This window comes from Lycorma delicatula, chromosome 2 (assembly GCF_047948215.1).
Source record: "Lycorma delicatula isolate Av1 chromosome 2, ASM4794821v1, whole genome shotgun sequence".
NCBI lineage: Eukaryota > Metazoa > Arthropoda > Insecta > Hemiptera > Fulgoridae > Lycorma > Lycorma delicatula.
The window spans coordinates 5,480,898-5,501,037 of NC_134456.1; the positions used below are offsets into that span (position 1 = coordinate 5,480,898).

Sequence of the window (20,140 nt, forward strand, 5' to 3'; positions counted from 1 at the left end):
AAACTTATAGTCATAAATCTACTACACTCATGATGAATTCAAAAATATAAAAAAAAATGAAAATAATCATAATAAGAACTTAATATCTAAAAAGAAAATATAAATCTATGGACAGAGCAGCACAAATCTTACTTGAATTACAGTCTCTATTCATATCTTTTCAAAAATAGGAATTTAATTAGTACTCAAAATGATAAATAAACATTAAAAAAGGAACAATTTATTTAATTTTATAAAATACGATTTCTGCTGTAATGAATTCAACTAATTGAATTATTTTGATATATTTTATTTCTATCACATGCTAAATTAATAAATTTTATATAAGAATCAAGAACATAACTGGGTAAAGGAACAAAAAAAATATTTTCTGAATTTTTTGTTTATCTAATATTTTATAGCATAAATAGGATTTGATGTAGTTTTGTAAGTGAAAGGTTAATATAGCTTCGATTATTTTTTAACAACAAATAAATGTTTTGGTTTTATACAATAATGAATAAGATAAAGTAAAAAAAATGACCTTTTTTTACTTTATGTTTTATTAATATAAAATAAATGTAATTATGTACAAGGAGTGAACAACCAAAATCAGAGAACTACAAAGAGAATAAACTAGGAGAAAGAGAATAAACAAATAAAAATATCATTCAAAATACTGAAAGAGCCGTAATATCACAATCATATACCTTTACCACCACTCCTAAAAAAAATAAAAAAGATATCGAGGCTTAAAGTGTAAAAATATTCCTTATAGAACCAAGTTAAATACTTACACCAACATTGATTGTTATGCAAGATATTTGTCCAAAATAAAACAGAAACCCTATTCTATACTTAAAAATATATGGAACCATACTACACAATAATTCTAAATAATAAAATAAAAACTATGTTAACACAATACATACATAATCCCACAACTTGTGTTTTCCTTTCCTATTTTTTAGTAAGGAAAAGAAAAAAGGAAACAAAATAATACATTTATGCATTAGTATGTACAGTTTTACTGCTAGCTGATACTTTATAAATTGAATAGGAATACTGCGATTCAGCAGATAACTTATGTGTTATATTATCAACTCTATTTTTTATATGACTCAACATATCAGATGACAATTCTTCAACACTTGTATATCTTGTCTTCTGGAAACTGAAGATGTCTGTTAGGAATCCCATCACTTGTTCCTAATAAAAAAAACACATAAATGATAACAAAATAATTGAAAATATATTTACAACATTACTAAATATTAATAAAATATTTAAAAAATATATCAGTCTTTATATAAAATTTATAGAATGTTTGTAAAAAAAATAAAATGATGGCAATTTTTTTTTAATATGCTACAACACCACTTCTCCAACTTTTTTTTTGTCATTTCCTGAAATGGGACCTGCTTTTACTACAAACAAATCCAAGGGAAAATCAGGGGTGTATCGTCCCTGAACTTCTTCTGCCATCTCGGCTCATATATTTGCAACCAACATTGCGACATTGTGTCTCATGACCACTTGTTCTGCAGTATAGACTCCATGATATTTACAGAGATCAGCATGCCAAATTTTCTCAGCATGCTTCCCTGTGCTGCACAAACTTGTTATACACAAACACTCTGTTCCTCTGTGGTGTCATCTCTCCCGCAATAGTTGCAGTTCGCAGAGGGTCTCAATGCCTGCGTGTCAAGCATGCTTTGAAGCTTCTATGGCCAGTGAGGAACTGAGTTAACTCAAATTCTCTCAACTCATTTTGAGTTAACTCAAACCCTAATTCCTCATGCTTCTGGAATCAGTCTATGGGTCCATATATCATCTATCCTTGGTTTACTGATCCCATACTACTTTTCCAACCTGACTAAACTAAAAAAATATTTTTTTGTGAAATAAATGGTATAAGAAAAAAATTTTTTTTTGGACATGCTTCGCTTTAAAAAGGGAAAGCTCTGTCATACAGATGGAATGCAAAAAAAATGAATATTATATAAAATTAATTAGTTTGTTAGTATAAAAATTGAACTAGAATTAAACAAAATATTTAAAAAAATTTTTTTATTTAAAAAAGAATCATGAGTGACACTCTAGGCTATCGTAAGCTGTGCACGATGGATGCTGAAAATGTTGAAGTGTTCACAAAGATCAAAGAATGACATCTGCATGTACTTTTCTTGACCACTTTAACCCAATGGGAAACGAATCTTTTTTCCCATATCGTTACTGGGAGATAAAATGTCGTTTCATGTTTCAAATGTTGAGATGAAACAATAGTGGTGTCATTCTGGTTCACCTAAACCAAAAAAATTCAAACAAGCCCATCGTCAAAGGAAAATCATGGCAACTGTATTCTGGAGCCAAAAGGGTGTTCTTTTATTGATTTTATGGAACCTGGGACATCCATCAAATCACAAGTCTATTGTGAAACACATGTGTTTAGAAACACTGTGTGAATATTTCCATTCAAAACCAATGATGGAAAATGCAGAGATCAGGAATTGTTCTTCTCCAAGATAATAAGATAATGCATGTCCACACAAGGCTGCATGTACAACAGAAACAATTAAAAATTTGGATGGGAGATATTTTTTTTTTTATTATAAACTTACAAGCTTGTGTCTCAATGACTCTGAGGAAAGTGAATAGTTGAAATTCTCAGTGCAGAAGTGGCTACAATCCCAGGCAGCAGAGTTTTTTTGCATTGGGTCTGATAAAGCTTGTTTAACGATATCAAAAGTGTTTGGAATGAAATGGTGATTATGTAGAAAAATAAACTAAATAAAAGTATTAGAAACCATTAATAATTTTTTTATTTTTTCAACTGTTCTCATTTTAATACTGATGGCCCGGCCCTTACTTTTGAATGGCTCTTACTAGGGCTAAATGAACAGCTTTATGAAAAATTTGAAAAAATTACAGACTCCGTAAAAGATACGATATATACTTCTTTCGATATTTAAAAAGAATGAGTGAAAGCAGACTACCCAAGAAATTATTTCAATTCCTAAAACTTAAGAGCAAACCTAATTGTTTTAAAGAACTAAAACTAAAAAGAAAACTGAACATAGTAAAATTATTACAGAGAAATTAAAAAAAAAAAAATGAATTCTACACAGTTTCCAGGAAAAGCCAAGAATAAAAAGAGGTAAACCTGGAACAAAAGAATGAAACAAACTCAAAAGAATAGAAAAATATTGGTAAACATAAAATCCAAAACAATAAAATGTAAAGTGAAGTTTTTTTAATGTGACCATTGAAGACCCAAACAAAACACAAAAATGGATTATTAAATTCAGTATATTTACTGTTTACGCCAATGCGTAAAGCAGTTATAAGTTAATTCAACTTGTTTGGTATTTGACTTATTTTCATCTAAAATTTAACAGTATTTCAATGTAATAAATATTTCAATTATAAATAAGAAATTTTTCATACACTGAAATTGATGCATTCCATTCAACGTACATATATGCTCAGCTGATTTTTATTTATGCCTTTTGTATTGATTATTTATTAAGATTTAACTCTGTATTATTTCATGTTTATAAGGTTTAAAAAAAAAACGTAAACATGTTGCATTCACTCGGCTCCATCTACACTATATAAGCCGGCTCCCCACTAGAGTCAGTCAGTGTTTCTCTCAGTCTCTCTCTAGTCAGTGTGTCTCTCTCAGTCTCTCTCTGATCACAGTCTCTCTCTGACCATCATTCGAAGAATCATTAGTGCATCTTACAATTCTAATATTGTTTAGTCAAAATTTACACTTCATGCAGTTAACAAGTAAATTACACATATTTTTCAACAATGAATCTTTTTTTATATGTTAAAAATCCTTTAAACATTATGTTTGTGTTTTTACTTCTCTATAATTGTATGATAAAATATTAAACTTAAAGGAATTTATATAGACATATATAAAATCCACGATTGTGAGATTATATTTTGTGCAAGTGAATATCAAGATGTCAATGTTTTTTCATTCTACAGTAATCGTCCATTAAACTCTTTGTTATGATAATCCAGATTACATCCTGCGTAAGTGAATATCAAGATATTAATGTTTTTCATTCTACAGTAATCGTCTGTTGAACTTTCTATTATGACCGTCCAGATTAAGTTCTGTGCCAGTGAGTATCAAGATATTGTTTTTCATTAACAAAAAACAGTAATCGTCTACTAAATATTAAGGTAATCCTCTGTTAAATAATACGATATTATTATTATACTGTATTGTTATATGCTGTGTTTATGTAAAAGAAATATTTAAGGTAATAAGTTTACCTATACTTTACTTAAGGATTGTTGCATATAAATATCGTACAAGGAGATTTTGTGCAAAACATTTGTCTTAACAAAACAATAATATGTAATAATGAATTTATGCATTATTTTTTGTTTTTATGAATATGGTTATATAATTCTGATTTTCATTCTGTTAAAAATAAAGTCCAATTACCTTTTGGCAAAACCGAGCTATGTGTAATTTTATTTTTGTAACTTTCCCCAACTTTACTTTAAATCAAATTCATAGGAGAGGAGTTATGACTGAGTGTTTAAGTGTTTGCAGCAGACCAACTTTTCTAGCAGAGAACAATTTTTTAGAAATGTAATTCTTGATATAATTTACAATTATATACTTCCACAGCTAAGTATAACGGAAAAATCATAAAATTTCAATCAGTTTATGTGAACAGCAAAATGATATTATCTACTTTCTCAAGATGGTAATGTAGGTCAGATCTCCTGTTTCAATTAGCCAAGAAATATTGTCACCAAAAAAAAAAGGACGATGATCAACTTTAACAGTACAAAGACTGGTAATGCAATAAAATTCTCTTTACAGTACTATTTTTTTTTTAAATAAGCAGCCACCTTGCATCATTTTTTTTTTTAAATTTCAGAAGGTTCTTACATTACTGTAATTCTTATGCATTTATTACAATAGGGCTTAATAAATTTATATCATAATGTAGGCTGGGAAAAATCAGCTTTGAACAATTAATAAGATGTATCTGTTTTAACATCTAGGCCATTCGTTCTCAAAGTGGGCAATAATGCTCCTTTTTGGGTGCTGGAGGCCTTCAGGGGAAGCAGTAGAAGGCCCAGAAAAAATTGGGGGCATTCAGGCGGTCTAAGAAAGTGATAGCTGATTAAAAACGTTAAAAAATTATGTTTTCCTGATATTTGAAACGAAAATTAAATACCTACTATGCTAGTACAAAGAATTAAAGGGCCACCTATATTTATGATACAAAATTATTGTATTCAAACTATTTAACTTTGCAACCAAGAGGTTTAGAGAGATGAATAAAAAAAATTAAGCTTGAATACTCTACCTTTTGACAGTATACTTCAGATTTCAATTTAAAAAAAAATACTTCCAAATATGATTAAATATGCATTTTACTTGCTCTCATTTAAAAGGCAAGTTACAACTCAGAAACACAATATGCCACGTTTAAAAACAATAATTGCAATTGCTGTTTTTAAGAGTGCATCTTAAAAACAGCAGTTGCAATTATTATTTTTAAAAGATGCAAGTTTAACAATTTTGGGGGCACTAGAAAATGTTTCATCCTCAATGATCTAGGCCATTCATTTTGGACATTTTTCAGGATCACACCAAGAAATAACATTTAGAAAAAAACAATATGAATCAAATCATCATTCCTAATGAACTTACTGTAAAATTCTAGTAATAAATGATAATATTAATAAGCTGTTTAAAGTCAATTATACCAGTTAGAATGGATGGCATGTACACCATCATCAATTTACACCAACCAGAAAAATAAAATTTGTCAACCGAACTATTGTGTGTGTGATGGTTAGGGATTTGACAAAAGCAGAAAATGTTCAGAAAAGTTTTAAGAAGTCATTTCAAATATTCTGAACAGTATAGAAAGTATCATAAAATGCAATTAAGATAAATTAAGGAATCAAAAATTCATATTACTCACAAATTAATGACAACAAAGATGTTGTTTAAGAATCTGATTATGCTGTTATAATCTTGCCACTGCTGTCAGTGGCAAGAGAGAATAAATCAATAATTAAATGTGGTGAATGTTTATCATTTTGACATGAAATTTAACATTAAAATTTAATATTGTTTTTTATTTTGACCAATCAAAACAATAATGTAACTAATTTTTTAAGTTTCTATTTAGGTTAGAAAAAAATGTTCACAAATCTATCTGTCAACTGAATTATTATTTTTTATTTTACTTATATATTTAATGGATTTAAACTCAGACATTTAAGAAACTGTTGTTTGATTACTTTTAATTCAATAAATAAATGGAATGGAATGGAATGCAAAGTTGGCAGGAGTCTATTACTCCCTACTTTATCGCAGAACCTGGACAGAGTCCCTTGCTGCTGGATCATTCTAATCGGGCTTGTTTTTAAAAGGGTTATTTTTTTAATCTCGGATCTAATTTTTCAAGTTTTGTCTATTATTATTTTAGTGAATTTAAGACGGATTTAATTGCATTCCAATCCGTTGTTAAACCAGCGTTATCGAACCCATTTCATGGGCCGACCGTGGAAGGCTAGGCTTATAAAGCCTGTCCTCCAGACGTAATTCCCCTTCAGACCGTCCACTGAAGTCCTTTCGGTGCTAACTCTTTAATAGGCTAGCAGGAATACGCCACAACGGGGCACTACCTGTAAGGAGGGAGCAATGCGTCTCCTTTTCCGGAAGAGTCGCAATTGCTAGGTTATTTTATCTTACTGTAAGTTTTGAAATAGGAGAGGTTGTGTAGAAGCTCTTCATCCGCTTCTGGTATGGCTGCCCTTCAGGACGCATCTCTGCTGGGCTCTGTTCCGGACTCCAGTCCGTGATGTTGAGACGAGTGGCTGGTCTTCCTTCTTCTTCATCATCATCTTCTCCCTCTTCTTCTTCCGAAGACCCCTTCGTTCTTCTTTGGCCTGCACTTTCCAAGAATTGGTAGTAACCGAAGTTACATACCATTAACCTTGAAATTCCCGAGGCCCCGAAGGGCTGAACGGGGGAAAGTGCAGGTTTCTTCGTTCTTCTGTGCTGTCAGTGGCTGCTGGGCAGGTGACTGCTGGGCAGGTGGCTGCTGGGCTGATGGCTGCTGGGCTCGTTCCCTCTTTCTTCTTTCTTGAAAGGAAAGGAAGGTAATAGGGAACTTACAATGGTGACACCTAATCGCGATCGCGGTTTGGGGGCGGCGATTTTCTGGAAAGAAGTAAACAGAAATCATTCACTCCACGTAATTATTAACCTTCAGACACACGTGTGTCTGAGAAGGGGTTGGGGGGATCGCGTGGCCGCAGTGAAGAAACGAAGAAACCATTTCCATTTGTTTTTGTGGTGGCTGTTGGTATCTGCAACAAAAGAAGCAGAACACACACACGAGAAAAAAGAAAAAAAGAAAAAAAAAAAAAAATTTAATTTTTACTTTTCTTTCGACTGGCAGGATGAGACGGCACGACGAGTCGTTCCACATCCACGTTTCTCCCGTTTCTGAAACAAGAGAAACAGAACAAAACACACGCGGAAAAAAAAAAAAAAAAAAAAAATTATTGACCGCGTTTTTGTTTTATGCGCGACTTACCGTGTTTGTCGTCTTCAAACTATATAACTCGCGAAAACTATTCACTCGCGACCCCGGAAACGCGTCTGACGCACTATTCCGTTTATGGCTCATGCGATATGGAGGCCCCTAAGCCTGGTTTGTCGCTAAATAAATGAATAAATAAAAATAAATAGTTCTGTTGCTCTTTCGCTTGTTTTCCTCTACAAAATATTCTGCCTAATTAAATTATAAGATATTTTACATAATAGACGCTTAATATTCTTTCTATAGAATGGCTGCAAAATTCCTATCCACGATATAACATATAGGTCGGAAATACTGTATCACCAGGCGATTTTAATGATTAATCAGATGCTTTTATTTACTCCACAAAGTGCTGGGTTTGTTAGAAAGTGATGTTATTTTCATGTATTCAATGAGAATTTTTATTTGTGCAGTGTTAAGTAAAGGCACAAAGACAAAGCAAGTATTCAATTGAAGGAAGACTTGTTGCTAATATTTGGGTGCATGGACAGACAAATGCAAATGAAGACAGAATTTATCAGCTTTTTTCCTAAGGAAGCTCTGTCAGTAGTAACAATCTGAAGTGGAATAAAAAAATCCTTAACCACCTCGATTTGAAACTTATCGGAAAAATGTCTTTGATTTGAAACGATCTAGATGAGATTCCAGTTGATTGAACAGCTTTGATATCGTTGAGGAATCCTGTTTACACAATTTCCTCTTAAGTCAACCAAAAAAAAAGGTCAGAACTAAATACAATCTGTTCAACACTTAAGAAAATAATGAAAAAAAAAATGTTGGGTCTAAACTCTTTAAGGCTGCTCTAGTTAATGAGTTTTTTGACTGGATCATTATTTTAATGGAGTCACTGCAAAAATCTTCTAAGGCATTTTCCCAATGTGCAATCCCAAAAACCAGTTTTGTTCTCTGATAAGTGTGTCATTTACCTGAGATATATTTCTCAGAATATTTATTTTTTGTGTAAAGAAAATATCTTCTTTCATTAGGAAATCACAATCCACCCACCACGTGTAATGATATGGATAGAGATATCTGAAATGCATCTGGGAGGACCACACTTTTTTGAATGATGTGTTAACATCACTTCATATTAAAACATGCTTGAAAATGACTATTTCTTAGCTTCGATTAGTATGGAATTAATTGCCAAATTACAAGAAGATGAAGCTCCAGGTCGTAAAGTTCAATCAGTAAGAAACTTTTTAAATGAACATTTTGAAAGGTGGTGGCTCAATAAGGGTTCTGAAATTCAGTGGCCTGAAATTCATAAGTCCAAACTTAACAATCTTAGAAAACTCACTTAGAGCATAACCAAGAAAAAATGTCTGATTTGCGACTAAGAAATTTTGATGAGCTGAAAACTGCTGCCAGTGACTGTTTTTACAGCTGTTCATTCAATATAAAATCTAAACACATTTGATGACTAATAAAACTATGTGTGGACAAAAGAAGAGCACTTACAGAAATAATTTAAAGAAAGCTTTATGTTTAAAAATAATAATTCTAGGTGTAAAAGTGTGATTGTGACAATCATACTTCATCTACCAAAACAGAGTAAGCTAAAAAAAATGTATACAAGATTTTATTATTAACATTATCATATTTGTATTTACCCTGAAGTAGAAGCACATCTCACGTAATTTTTCATCCGGACCAAGGAATCCCCAGGCCATCAGCGGTGACATTTGTTCAGAGATAGCATAAAAATGTGCCATAAATCCTCTTGGATATTTAAGCATTTGCCTTTTAGCTTTTAAAACTGACCAAACAGCTGTGGTTAATGCCTGTTAACAATACAGTAACAATATTAATGCACTTATGAGTAATTTCAATTGAAATAATAGAAAAACAATTATACAGCAACAGTAAATTTGAATTATAAAAAAAATATCACTCAATATTATATGATATTTCTCAAAGATAAATTGAAATAAATATCTTTCCCAAAAAAAGTTAAATAATAATGTTAAAGAAAATTTGCAGAAATGTGTAGAAAATTGAAATGAAAAAAGAGTTTTATTTAAATTTTATATAACTACAAGAGGAAAAAAGTAGCAATACTGAAGTAAGTACCATTAAATTCCAAAAAAATATATAAATAAATAAATCTTACTCTGACTGATACATAATTATATGTCATATAGTTCATTTTAGGTAGATGTGGTACTCTATGGGAAGAAAAAAGAGATGCCCTAGCACTTGCCTGGATCAAGGAAAATTTTGGTAAAACCTTTGTCATAGCAGAATTACAAAATATAAAATAAAATAAAAAATTAATGTGATTAAATTTCATATTATTTATTTAAAATACAGAGTGTTCATAAAAGAACTCTTCCATTTCAAGTATTATTTAAACAGCATTATATTTAAAGTATTACTTGCATGAGTATATATTCTGAAAGGGTAAATTCTGAAGTAGTTTTTGGCGTTTGATACACTTTGATATGTGCACCATTCATTGCCCTGCGCATGTCCAGACAGTAATCCAGCTCTTCCAATATACTCGGCAGCATATGGGATGTAAAAAATGCTACTGCCACAATAATCCTCTCCTGTAGAGAGCTGATATCATGGATATTCTTCTAATAAACAATTCTTTTCACATGTCCCCACTAAGAAATCTAGTGAGGTCATGTCTGGGCTCCTTGGTAACAATGCAACAGGCCCTTCTTTAATGCAGTATAGACATGGTTGCTGTAATGCTGCAGAGTGCTGTCTAGCAAATAGAAAATTAATCTTTTTTCCTCTTCAATATCGTCAATCTCCAGTCATTTCTACAAAGATGGACAGGCCCACTGTACGGTCATTCATCAGTTTGCACCAAACATTGAGTTTGGGAGAGTCACGCTGATGTTCAATAATTTCATGTGGTGGTTATGATCCACAAATCCTGCAATTGTGTCGATTTACTGACCTACCAATGTAGAATGTTGCTTCATCTTAAAACATGACATTTTTCAGGTAGTTTTCATTTTCATCAATGTTATTAAGCATTGCAGCTGCAAACTCCAATCTTTTCACTTTGTCATTGGGTCTGATTTCATGTAGTAAGTTGTATCTTATACACACGTAGTCGAAGCCTCTCAAGCAACAATTTATACACTACATATTTAGGTATTCCTAACTTTAAACTGTGCTTTGCTAATGACTTTTTAGGGCTACATATACAAGATGCTTGGATCTGTTTCATATTCTGTTCAAATATGGACAGCCTGCCTTGTGCCTTTCCCTTTAAGATACTGCTTCTTTTCTTAAATTGATTAAACCACTGGAGAATTGTTTTATTTGTAGGCGCAGCACCTGATAATGATGATGCTCACATTGATAATTACACTGAACTGTGATAACCAATCTTGTTTTAATAAACCAAATCAGGCACTGAGTTTTCTGCTGTGGTGTCATCATGACTGAGAGTGAGACTGCCAATCGAATATATAGTGAAGGTAACACAGCGGTGCCAATTGTGACAAAAATTTGTGATGAAAAACTAAATAATATAACCAGCATAGATATGAAACCAGACACTTTTAACTGATTCCATTATTTCATTATGATTTTTTGGAACCAAGCAGTTCTGTTATAAATATCCTGTACAAACAAATGAAATAATATAAAGTAATACATTATAATATAATATAAAATAAATAATATATCAAGGTATTAAATATGAAAAAGATATCTCAAAATAATTTACAATTAAGAAAACATTAATAAAAATTATTTGAGTACATGTTTATTTACTCATTTACAGGATGCAGAAAATTCAGGGATTTTTTAACATTTTTTAATTTAGTATTATTTTAAAAGAATATTTTTTATTGTCTTTTTTTAAATAAAATAGCGGGAAGATTTTTTAAATGGTTCAGTAATTTATTAAAAATGGTAACAGAAGAACAATAATGTCTTTTCTTGTAAGCCAAAGTGTTGTGTTGAGTTATACAAAAGCAGTTCTGTTGTCTGGTTCAAGTCCTATTAAAGGCACTTTTATATGGATTTGAATATTAGATCGTGTTCTTTGGTGGTTGGGTTTCAATTAACCACACATCTCAGGAATGATCAAACTGAGACTGTACAAGACTACACTTCATTTACACTTATACATATCAACTTCATTCATCCACTGAGGTAATACCTGAATGATAACTCCCAGAAGCTAAACAGGAAAAAAAAGAAGAGTTCAGTTGTCTGGTTTGATAGGGATAGATATTATTTTTTAATTGTATGTAACTATCTTTAAATAGTATATTTAAAATAGTAATATTTAAAAATATGTATCAAATTCAAATCCTGAAAATATATATCCTAGATGATGGGAGATTTCCATCAAGATACCCAGCACCAGCCTCTGGGGATCTCTAATGCAATCAATATAATAGCAAACATGTTACGGCCATCCCAACTGCATAGGGAAAGACACCCGCCATGTGATGCTTCCAGTCGCCACTCCCCACCACCCCTGTTCCTAGCCATGATGGGCTTTAACGGGAGTCATCTTTCGCCCTCTAACTTTTTACATCTCATAGTAATAAGCCAGCCCTTGTTGGGATACCACCGATGTAAATGCCTTGGCAGACATTTACATAGATGATTTTTAAACTCAACTTTTGCCTTTGCTTCAGGCCTCATCCAGACATCTTGAATGTCCTACATCATTGTCCTCTGAACTAGCTGAGTTCGTAGAAGCACAAACCCTGCGCCAAGTTCTACTTTTACTGAGCCAATTCTAGTAAATGTCTTGTAAATTTAAGGCAAATTAAACAACATACCACCAAAAATGTTGTTGAAAACAATGAAATTTAGTCCTAGTTCCCTTAGTGAACTCACCTTTCAGTTCATACCCCAGACCTAGGTTAATTTACGGACTCCAGTCTGGTCTACAAGGGAGAGGCGGACAGACCTCCTACTCCCACTCAGCTCCATCGTAGAGTCCCGCATGACATTTACTTGCTTTTACCATTGTCAAAATTCCGCTACACCTCACAGCTGCATGGGATCCATACCCTTGGCAGTGCAGTCGCCATCCCTCCAACAGTCATGTTTGCTCATTCAAAAACTACCCTCGTCAAAATGGTGCTGCACCTCATGGCTGTATGGTAACCCATACCCTCGGCCATGCAGTCGCTGACAGTCAGAATAATCACCACAATTTCTATCTGACCATGGCTGGAATGCCAATATGCCTACCTTCGGCCAATCAACTGCCCAGGCGGTTCCTAGCCACCCAGGATACCACTCTACTGTACCCCTTCAGTCGTCCTGCTCAGGGCAAGGAAACAGAGGAAGCCAGAAACAACTGTTCATTCTCTGCGAATCTTCCAGTTGAAGCTGTGAGACTTCCACATGTTATGGCCAATGAAATACAGTCGACTAAAATAGCTAATGAAATAGAAGAAAACTATATAAGTAAAACAAAAATAATACTAACAGATTCTTTAAAGCCATTTGAAAGCCATCTGTTTTGTACAACAGCAGTAACAGATGATGGTGGAGTATCAAGATCTTCAAAAGCATCCATCAATATATAATCCATAACTACATCGTAAAATGTCATTGCTTTTACTCCCTTAGCACTCAATTCTTGTTCAACATCATCCCAACTTTGCTGATCTTGAAGAAATTTTAGCATCTCTTCATACGCAATTAGAAAATCCTTTGGATCCTGCATATCATAAAAAAATAAGTTAAAAAGAATAATCAGCAAAGAAATTTAAATATAGGTGAAATAAAAACACACATAATAGAATTCCAAAGAAGAACAGATAAAAGTATCTAATAAGGCAGTGTTTTTTCTTACAAACAATTTATGAATAATTAAAATATTTTATTGATTCTTTCTTACTTTGCTTTTATAGTAAATTTTTATTTTATTCCTTCAATATTTGCAGCATCATAATTCTTTAAAGAAACATACAATAACGGGATATTTTTTGTTAATGCACACATTAAAAAAACTCTTTTATTCTGATCTGATAAATAATAATTTATTATTATAAATCATTTCAGGAATGGGTAGATATGCTACTACATGGACCAAAAACGGAGGCTGTCCTAGCATTTACCTGAAGTGGAAATGAATCATGAAACCCTGATCAGAGCAACTTCATAAAAATAGAATATAAAAAAAAATAGATGTGATGGTAATTAAAATAAATGCTGTTCTTTCATTTCTATTTTTTTAATATGTTTATGGTATCTTCAATGGGTACATTTGAATATTCTATTTATAACATAAGATACCATTTTAGTATTATTACTCATTTTTTAAACTACTTTGAAAGAGTTCAGAAGTTGATTCAAAATGTTTCAAATGCTCTTAAGAAAAAAAATATTTTTTTGGAAACTTTGTAATAACTGTTTACTCTTATCAAACCCAACAGTTGATCATCATAAAGCCAGATTATAGCAGTGGATATACTTTTATCTGTTGTTATAATTCTGTCAGTTTTTTCAGATTGCAGCAGAGTATGACCACTTCATAGAGAATTAATGAATCAAGTTTCTTTTAATACAAATTCTTTGAATGAATATATATTACAGCTTATTAGCTATTCTACAAATCATTAATTTGTTTTTCTTGAATAATCATGATCATGTGGAAATATCACAAATGATATTTGGCAACATCATAATATTTAAAATGATTTTGAATTGTTTAAATTTTAACTTTTTTAAAAAACCAGTAGAAACTGTTCATACAGATATTGTAACATTTACAAACAGATACTTATTAAACAGCTTTTAGTTCAAAGACCACGTAAAATAAATATATAATAACAAACCATTCGGAATTTATTACAACAAAACATAATTTATTATAACAAATAAGCTTAATAACTGTATATTTATTTATAAGATTAACTTTTTTCTATGGCCGCATATTAACGTTTGAATTAGACAACTGGAACCTGTATCAATTTTTCCAAATTTTCATTATGATACAGGTCTTCAACTGATCAAAAGTCTACTCTTCTCAACCAGTGACCAATCAGAAGCGGATATTGTTTAATATATCAGTTGTTTTTTTGTTTTTTTTACTTTGACTTTAATCCGATTTAATAGTTAACAAGCAGAGGTTAATTTAAAAGTGCACCAATAAGTTTCTATATTACACAGTTTATCCTTTTATTAATTATGTCGGATTCTGAGGAAGAAATGTCTAACACCAATCAATATTAAAGAAAAGGCAGAACTTATGATTAATAATCTACTGCCACAGAAATGTATGGTTTAATATATTTTTTGAAAAAGTTTTAAAAGATATTCTGTAAACAATGCATTCTATCATTAGTTTTTTTTTTTTTTATTAAAATCTACCTTATAATTGGTAGAAGGGAAATATGGACAGACAGGCTGGTGGAGGATTAATTGGCTTGGAAGATATGTGCTGAGAATTTCCACATTGCAAACCACTTGTCATATTCATCATAAAGAGAAAAAAATAAATGGAATGTGAACAGCAGACAATAAATAAACAATTTATGTGTATATTTTACACACAAGCACGCACTACAAATAAATATATATATATATACCTTATCAGCAAAGAGCAACAGGTCAGTTAACACTTGACGTCCATTATCAGCAAACCAATACCATGATGTTTTATCTTTGAAAAGCCACTGGAATGCCAGGCGAATGCAGTGCAGTTTACCAAGATATTCCACATCAGAACTACAATGAACCATCTCTGTACGAAGGCATCTAAACAAAAAAGATGAAAAAATCACCTAAAATCACAGATACACAGATTAAAAATATTATTTATTTAAAAATAAGTTAAGGCTTTATATATATCGAAAAACTGATCTCATTGCCATTGTTACCATTAAATAATATTGGTAACTTTCAGCTATCTTATATGCAGAATAATTATAAAAAATATGTAACAGGTATATTTAAACAACTCACATCTCACACATAATAAAAAAAATTACTGCAACAACTGCAAACACCTGAATTAAAAAAAATAATAAATGGAATCTCATAATCAGGGACACATGACCGTTGGTACATTTACAAATTTTTTTTCCTTTTATTTTCTGTAGTTAAAAACAATTAAAACTGGTTTTTTAATACAAACCAATGCTAACTATTAATTAACTCTGGGAATCTTTGTTTGGCATGAGACACATTTTCGCCTGTCAGTTTTCAATTCATATTCAAGTAATGTCACTTCACAGACAACCCAAGTAGATTAATAAAAGACATATATGATTCTATTTAGTTGCTTCTTGTGATCATCAGGATAATCTGTGGACATATTCCATGAACAATAAGGTTAGCCAAATATTCATAATGGGATAGTATCACTAAAATTCTCTTTATTTGTTTATAAAATTACACAACATTATGGCTTATTATTTAAGTTTCTTCAGGTGCTATTTTTGTACAACATTCATATATTACACATTTGTTTGACTGCTTATTTTTATTAATTTCTCACATTTCCAAATTTTTTATTAAATATTATTCATAATATAAGTAGGTAGAAATCTTGATATCATTTTTACAACTACTACAACACTCTGAAAACTGCTGCTTGAATGATCTAGTCGTTATCTCCAATGTAAAATAACTAAAACATACTCATAATATACACACAGGGGATGTTAACAAAGCATGGCAATCCTTAAATAATTTTTCAACTGTTGAACATTGAAAAATGAAATTCAGCAGATGCTTCTACCTCAAAACAATCTATTTTTTAGTACGAAATCACATTCCAAACGACTCAGGAGAAGGCAGCTCAAACATTTTAAATAATTGGGTCCTAAAAGTATGAATTGTATAGACTGATATTTAAAAAATTAAATAAGTTAACTTATCCCTTTGTTTATATTTATTAATATGCAATCTTTGGTAAAAAGAATGGTCACTTATTCTTAAGAAATAAGAATATTCACATTTACCAAACCAGACAACAGAATTGTTTTCATATAACTGAACACAATAATTCGGCCTTAAGAGGAAGGATCTTGTTATGTTTCCAATACCGTTTTTTATAAGTAGCTGAACTATTTGAAAAATCTTCCTATCAATTTATTTCAAATACAATTAAAAGATTTTTTTAGTTTTTGGAAGCAGTATTACTGTGTCAATAAATTTTTAAATAACACAAAAAATATAAACATAATTACCTAGATCACATCCAATGTAAACATAAATATGTGCTCACAATAATTTTCAATAGCAGCTTCTGAATAGTGAATAATTTGTTATAATTTTTTATATTTGATATATTTACCTTAATATTATTCCATGTGTTTGTATTTAAATAATTAATATAAAGTTTAAACATCATCTATTTTTTATCTTACAATTTGTTTTACGCTTATAATTTATCTTACACTGAAGTAATCTGCATAATGTATTATTACATTTTAATCAGAATAAATGTTTATTTAATACTACATTTATTTATTAAAGGGTACAATTCTGACATATCATATTAAAGCACATTGAAAAACAAAAATTTTGACATAAAAAAAACTTTTGGCAACAATAACTCCAACCAATATGGTAGCCATTAAATATATATATATATATGTATATATATTTTTATTTTAAAAGTAATTATAGTATTTCTTGAATAACTTCTCAACAATGAAACAATTACAAAGAAAATTAAATAGAATTTAGCAAATGCTCCTACCTTGAAACAATCTATTTTTCAGTACAAGACCTATTTGGGGTGTACGTTAGGGCACCTTTGAAACTATTAAATGAAAAAATATTAAATGGCCACCATTTTGGATACCATAACTTTACATTTTTTTTATGGCAAAATGTTTGGTTTTCAATGCCTTTTAAAATTATGTTATAACCCCCATCCTCTTCATTTAATATTTTTTGAGTGGTCACTCATGGGTTCTTACAGGTATAATGGTCCACACACACACACACACACACACACACACACACACACACACACACACACACACACACACACACACACACACACACACACACACACACACTCCCTGCAAAAAAAAAAACTGAAAATTCCATAAGCAACAATTTATAAAATACAATATGTTAATTCTGATGCTTTATTTATGAGTGGTTTGTACAAAAGTACAAGCTACCATAATTTATCTTAAGTGAAAAATAATTTTATTAAATAAATTAGACTTAATTTATTACCTGTAAGGAATTCCACCTTCTTCAAACTGCTTAAGTGCTGACTGATAAAGTGGTAACTTCTCAATATCTGTTAAAATATCAGCAAATTCTTCAAATTCTCTTAAATCAGCAACCTGGAACAAAAGGTTACATGTAGCAAAAATGTTGCTTTTCAGTAATCTTAATGTTGTACTATTTATGCTTATGTTTAAAACAGCTTTTATGACTTGATATAATACACCATTACGTTCACATAAATAGACAAATAAAAGCTATAGCTTTTATCTGTCTATTTATTTATTATCTATTTATTATGTCTATTTTTGTGAAATAAAATATTTTTGTAATAAACATATATGTTTATTACAAAAAAAAATCGAATCAATAACTTCAAAACTCTAATGAACTGCTATTCTCTAGCAACCACTCAAATAAATAGTTCTATTAGTTGAATGGAATTAATTGACTTGATGTTGTATTATGTCATCTTCTGTGCCAATCATTACGTGAATATTTATTATTAAATGCATTCTGGACTAACTGCAATCATACCCAATAGTCCTCCATTGTGGTTGCTCTGCAGGCTATATTTTATGTATGTATTCAATCACATTTGAAACGAATTATAAACGTGCTTATATCCGGTAACTACATTTTCATTTACAGCATGCCTTTGCTTATAAGTTAGTTATTCATGAAAACAAATTTCACAGTGTATACATTTTTATTTTCTATGTTTAATGTAAAAGAGATCTGCATTTAAAAATAAACTAAAAATTTTATTTTATGATATCAGCTTTATTTACGATTGTTTTTTACAACTTTATTGCTGTTATTTAGTTTTCTCTAAATAAAATTGCTCAATCATTTGCCTAGATGGATCAAGGAAAACCATGGTATATCCTTGATCATAGCGGCATCCCAAAATACATAACTAATTATAAAATAACGAATGGATATGATTAAAAGTCTGTATTAATTGTTTAAAGAATATTAAAACATGAAGATTAAAATATACTGCTGTTTAGATATGAATATACTAAATATAAAAAATAGCTATAAAATAATTAATTAATAATTAATTCAGAAGGCAAGAATGAAAATAATTTTAGTACACATTTATATCTAAGTTGAACAGAATGTAGAAAACTTGGGCTTCTTTATTTTTATTTTTTAATTGTTATTATTTAAAAATCCACTGTCAGAGTTAACATTGATTTTGTAAAAGAATATTTTTTAATTATATTTTAAATAAATTGGTGGGAAAAGATTTTTAAAGATTTGGTAATTTATTAAAAATGGCAACAGTAATATAATAATGCCATTTTTCTTAAACCAAAGTATTGTGTTGAATTACACAAAAACAATTCTGTTGTTTGGTTTGATGGAGTTGGATAATGTTATCTTTTTTAAGAATAAGTGAGAGTATTCTTTATAACAAAAATTGTGTAATCATAAGGACAAAAACAAGTGAAAGTTTACTGATGTTTCAACACGTTTATTTTCAGTAGATGAATAAGGGGTTAAAATATGTATTTTAAATATTAATGATAAATAATCAGTAGGAATTGATGAAAATCTTTCCTCTATTTTGAAAGAAGTCATAGATACTGTTAGTGTTCCTGTTACAAATTGAATTATTGAATCTTTCACTAAACAATATGTCCAAGAAGTAGGCTTACCATATTTTTTTTGTGTCCAACCAAGGACATATTTTTGTAATTACTTAAACATTTTAATAATTTATTGAAACATTAAGCTTTATTTATTCAGTTGTATTTTTTACTAATGACTTTTTTCAGAAATGGTTTGTTTGTTTTAATTACAAAGAATTCACAACAAGGAGGTTTGAATTAATTTTAACATTTAGCAGATGTTTAACAGTAGATACTGAAAGTCTACCCCTTTCTGCAGACCAAATGTTTCCCATAATTGTAAAAATCTCACAACTGCAGCAGATGTCCCAAGCAAAGACATCAAAAAATCAACCATTTTAGAAATATTGCAACATGAAATATCAGTCTTTTGAAACAGCTTAACAATTTTGCTTTCCACTTCTCTTCAATAGTGTCTGGTACTTTTTCAGAACTTGAACCACAACCTACCCTTTGGTTTTGAATTACCTGTTTCAACAATGTATCATCAAATACGTCATTAGTATTTATGAAATCTTTTATAATTTCATGAAAAACTTGCCCACTTTTTAAGTGGGCAAGTTTTAAGTGGGCATATTTTTAAATCAGACCAGTCAATTTCAGTGCATAAATTTATCCACTGAAACTTACTAAATTTATCAAAACTGATTCTCCACAACTCTAAGTATTGGATACTAGAATTATAAAAATTGTCTACGCTTGAGAAGAATTTTTGTTCCTGAACATCATTATTTTCTTTTAGAGTGCATAGCAATTCTTTGGCAGAAGAATGTATAAATT

The 20,140-nt window shown here is 30.5% G+C and overlaps 1 protein-coding gene across 1 annotated transcript in view; it reads right to left on the minus strand.

Moving 5' to 3' along the window:
* Nucleotides 1-452: 452 nt before the first annotated feature.
* Nucleotides 453-20,140, minus strand: part of Miga (mitoguardin) — a 472,130-nt gene continuing 452,442 nt past the window's right edge. The window contains exons 4-8 of the mRNA XM_075358217.1: nucleotides 17,727-17,839; nucleotides 15,116-15,284; nucleotides 13,009-13,242; nucleotides 9,197-9,367; nucleotides 453-1,188 (exon numbers count right to left, since the gene is read on the minus strand). Coding sequence (XP_075214332.1) covers nucleotides 985-1,188; nucleotides 9,197-9,367; nucleotides 13,009-13,242; nucleotides 15,116-15,284; nucleotides 17,727-17,839 — 891 coding nt within the window. The 3' untranslated portion in view covers nucleotides 453-984. The remainder of the gene's footprint in view (nucleotides 1,189-9,196; nucleotides 9,368-13,008; nucleotides 13,243-15,115; nucleotides 15,285-17,726; nucleotides 17,840-20,140) is intronic.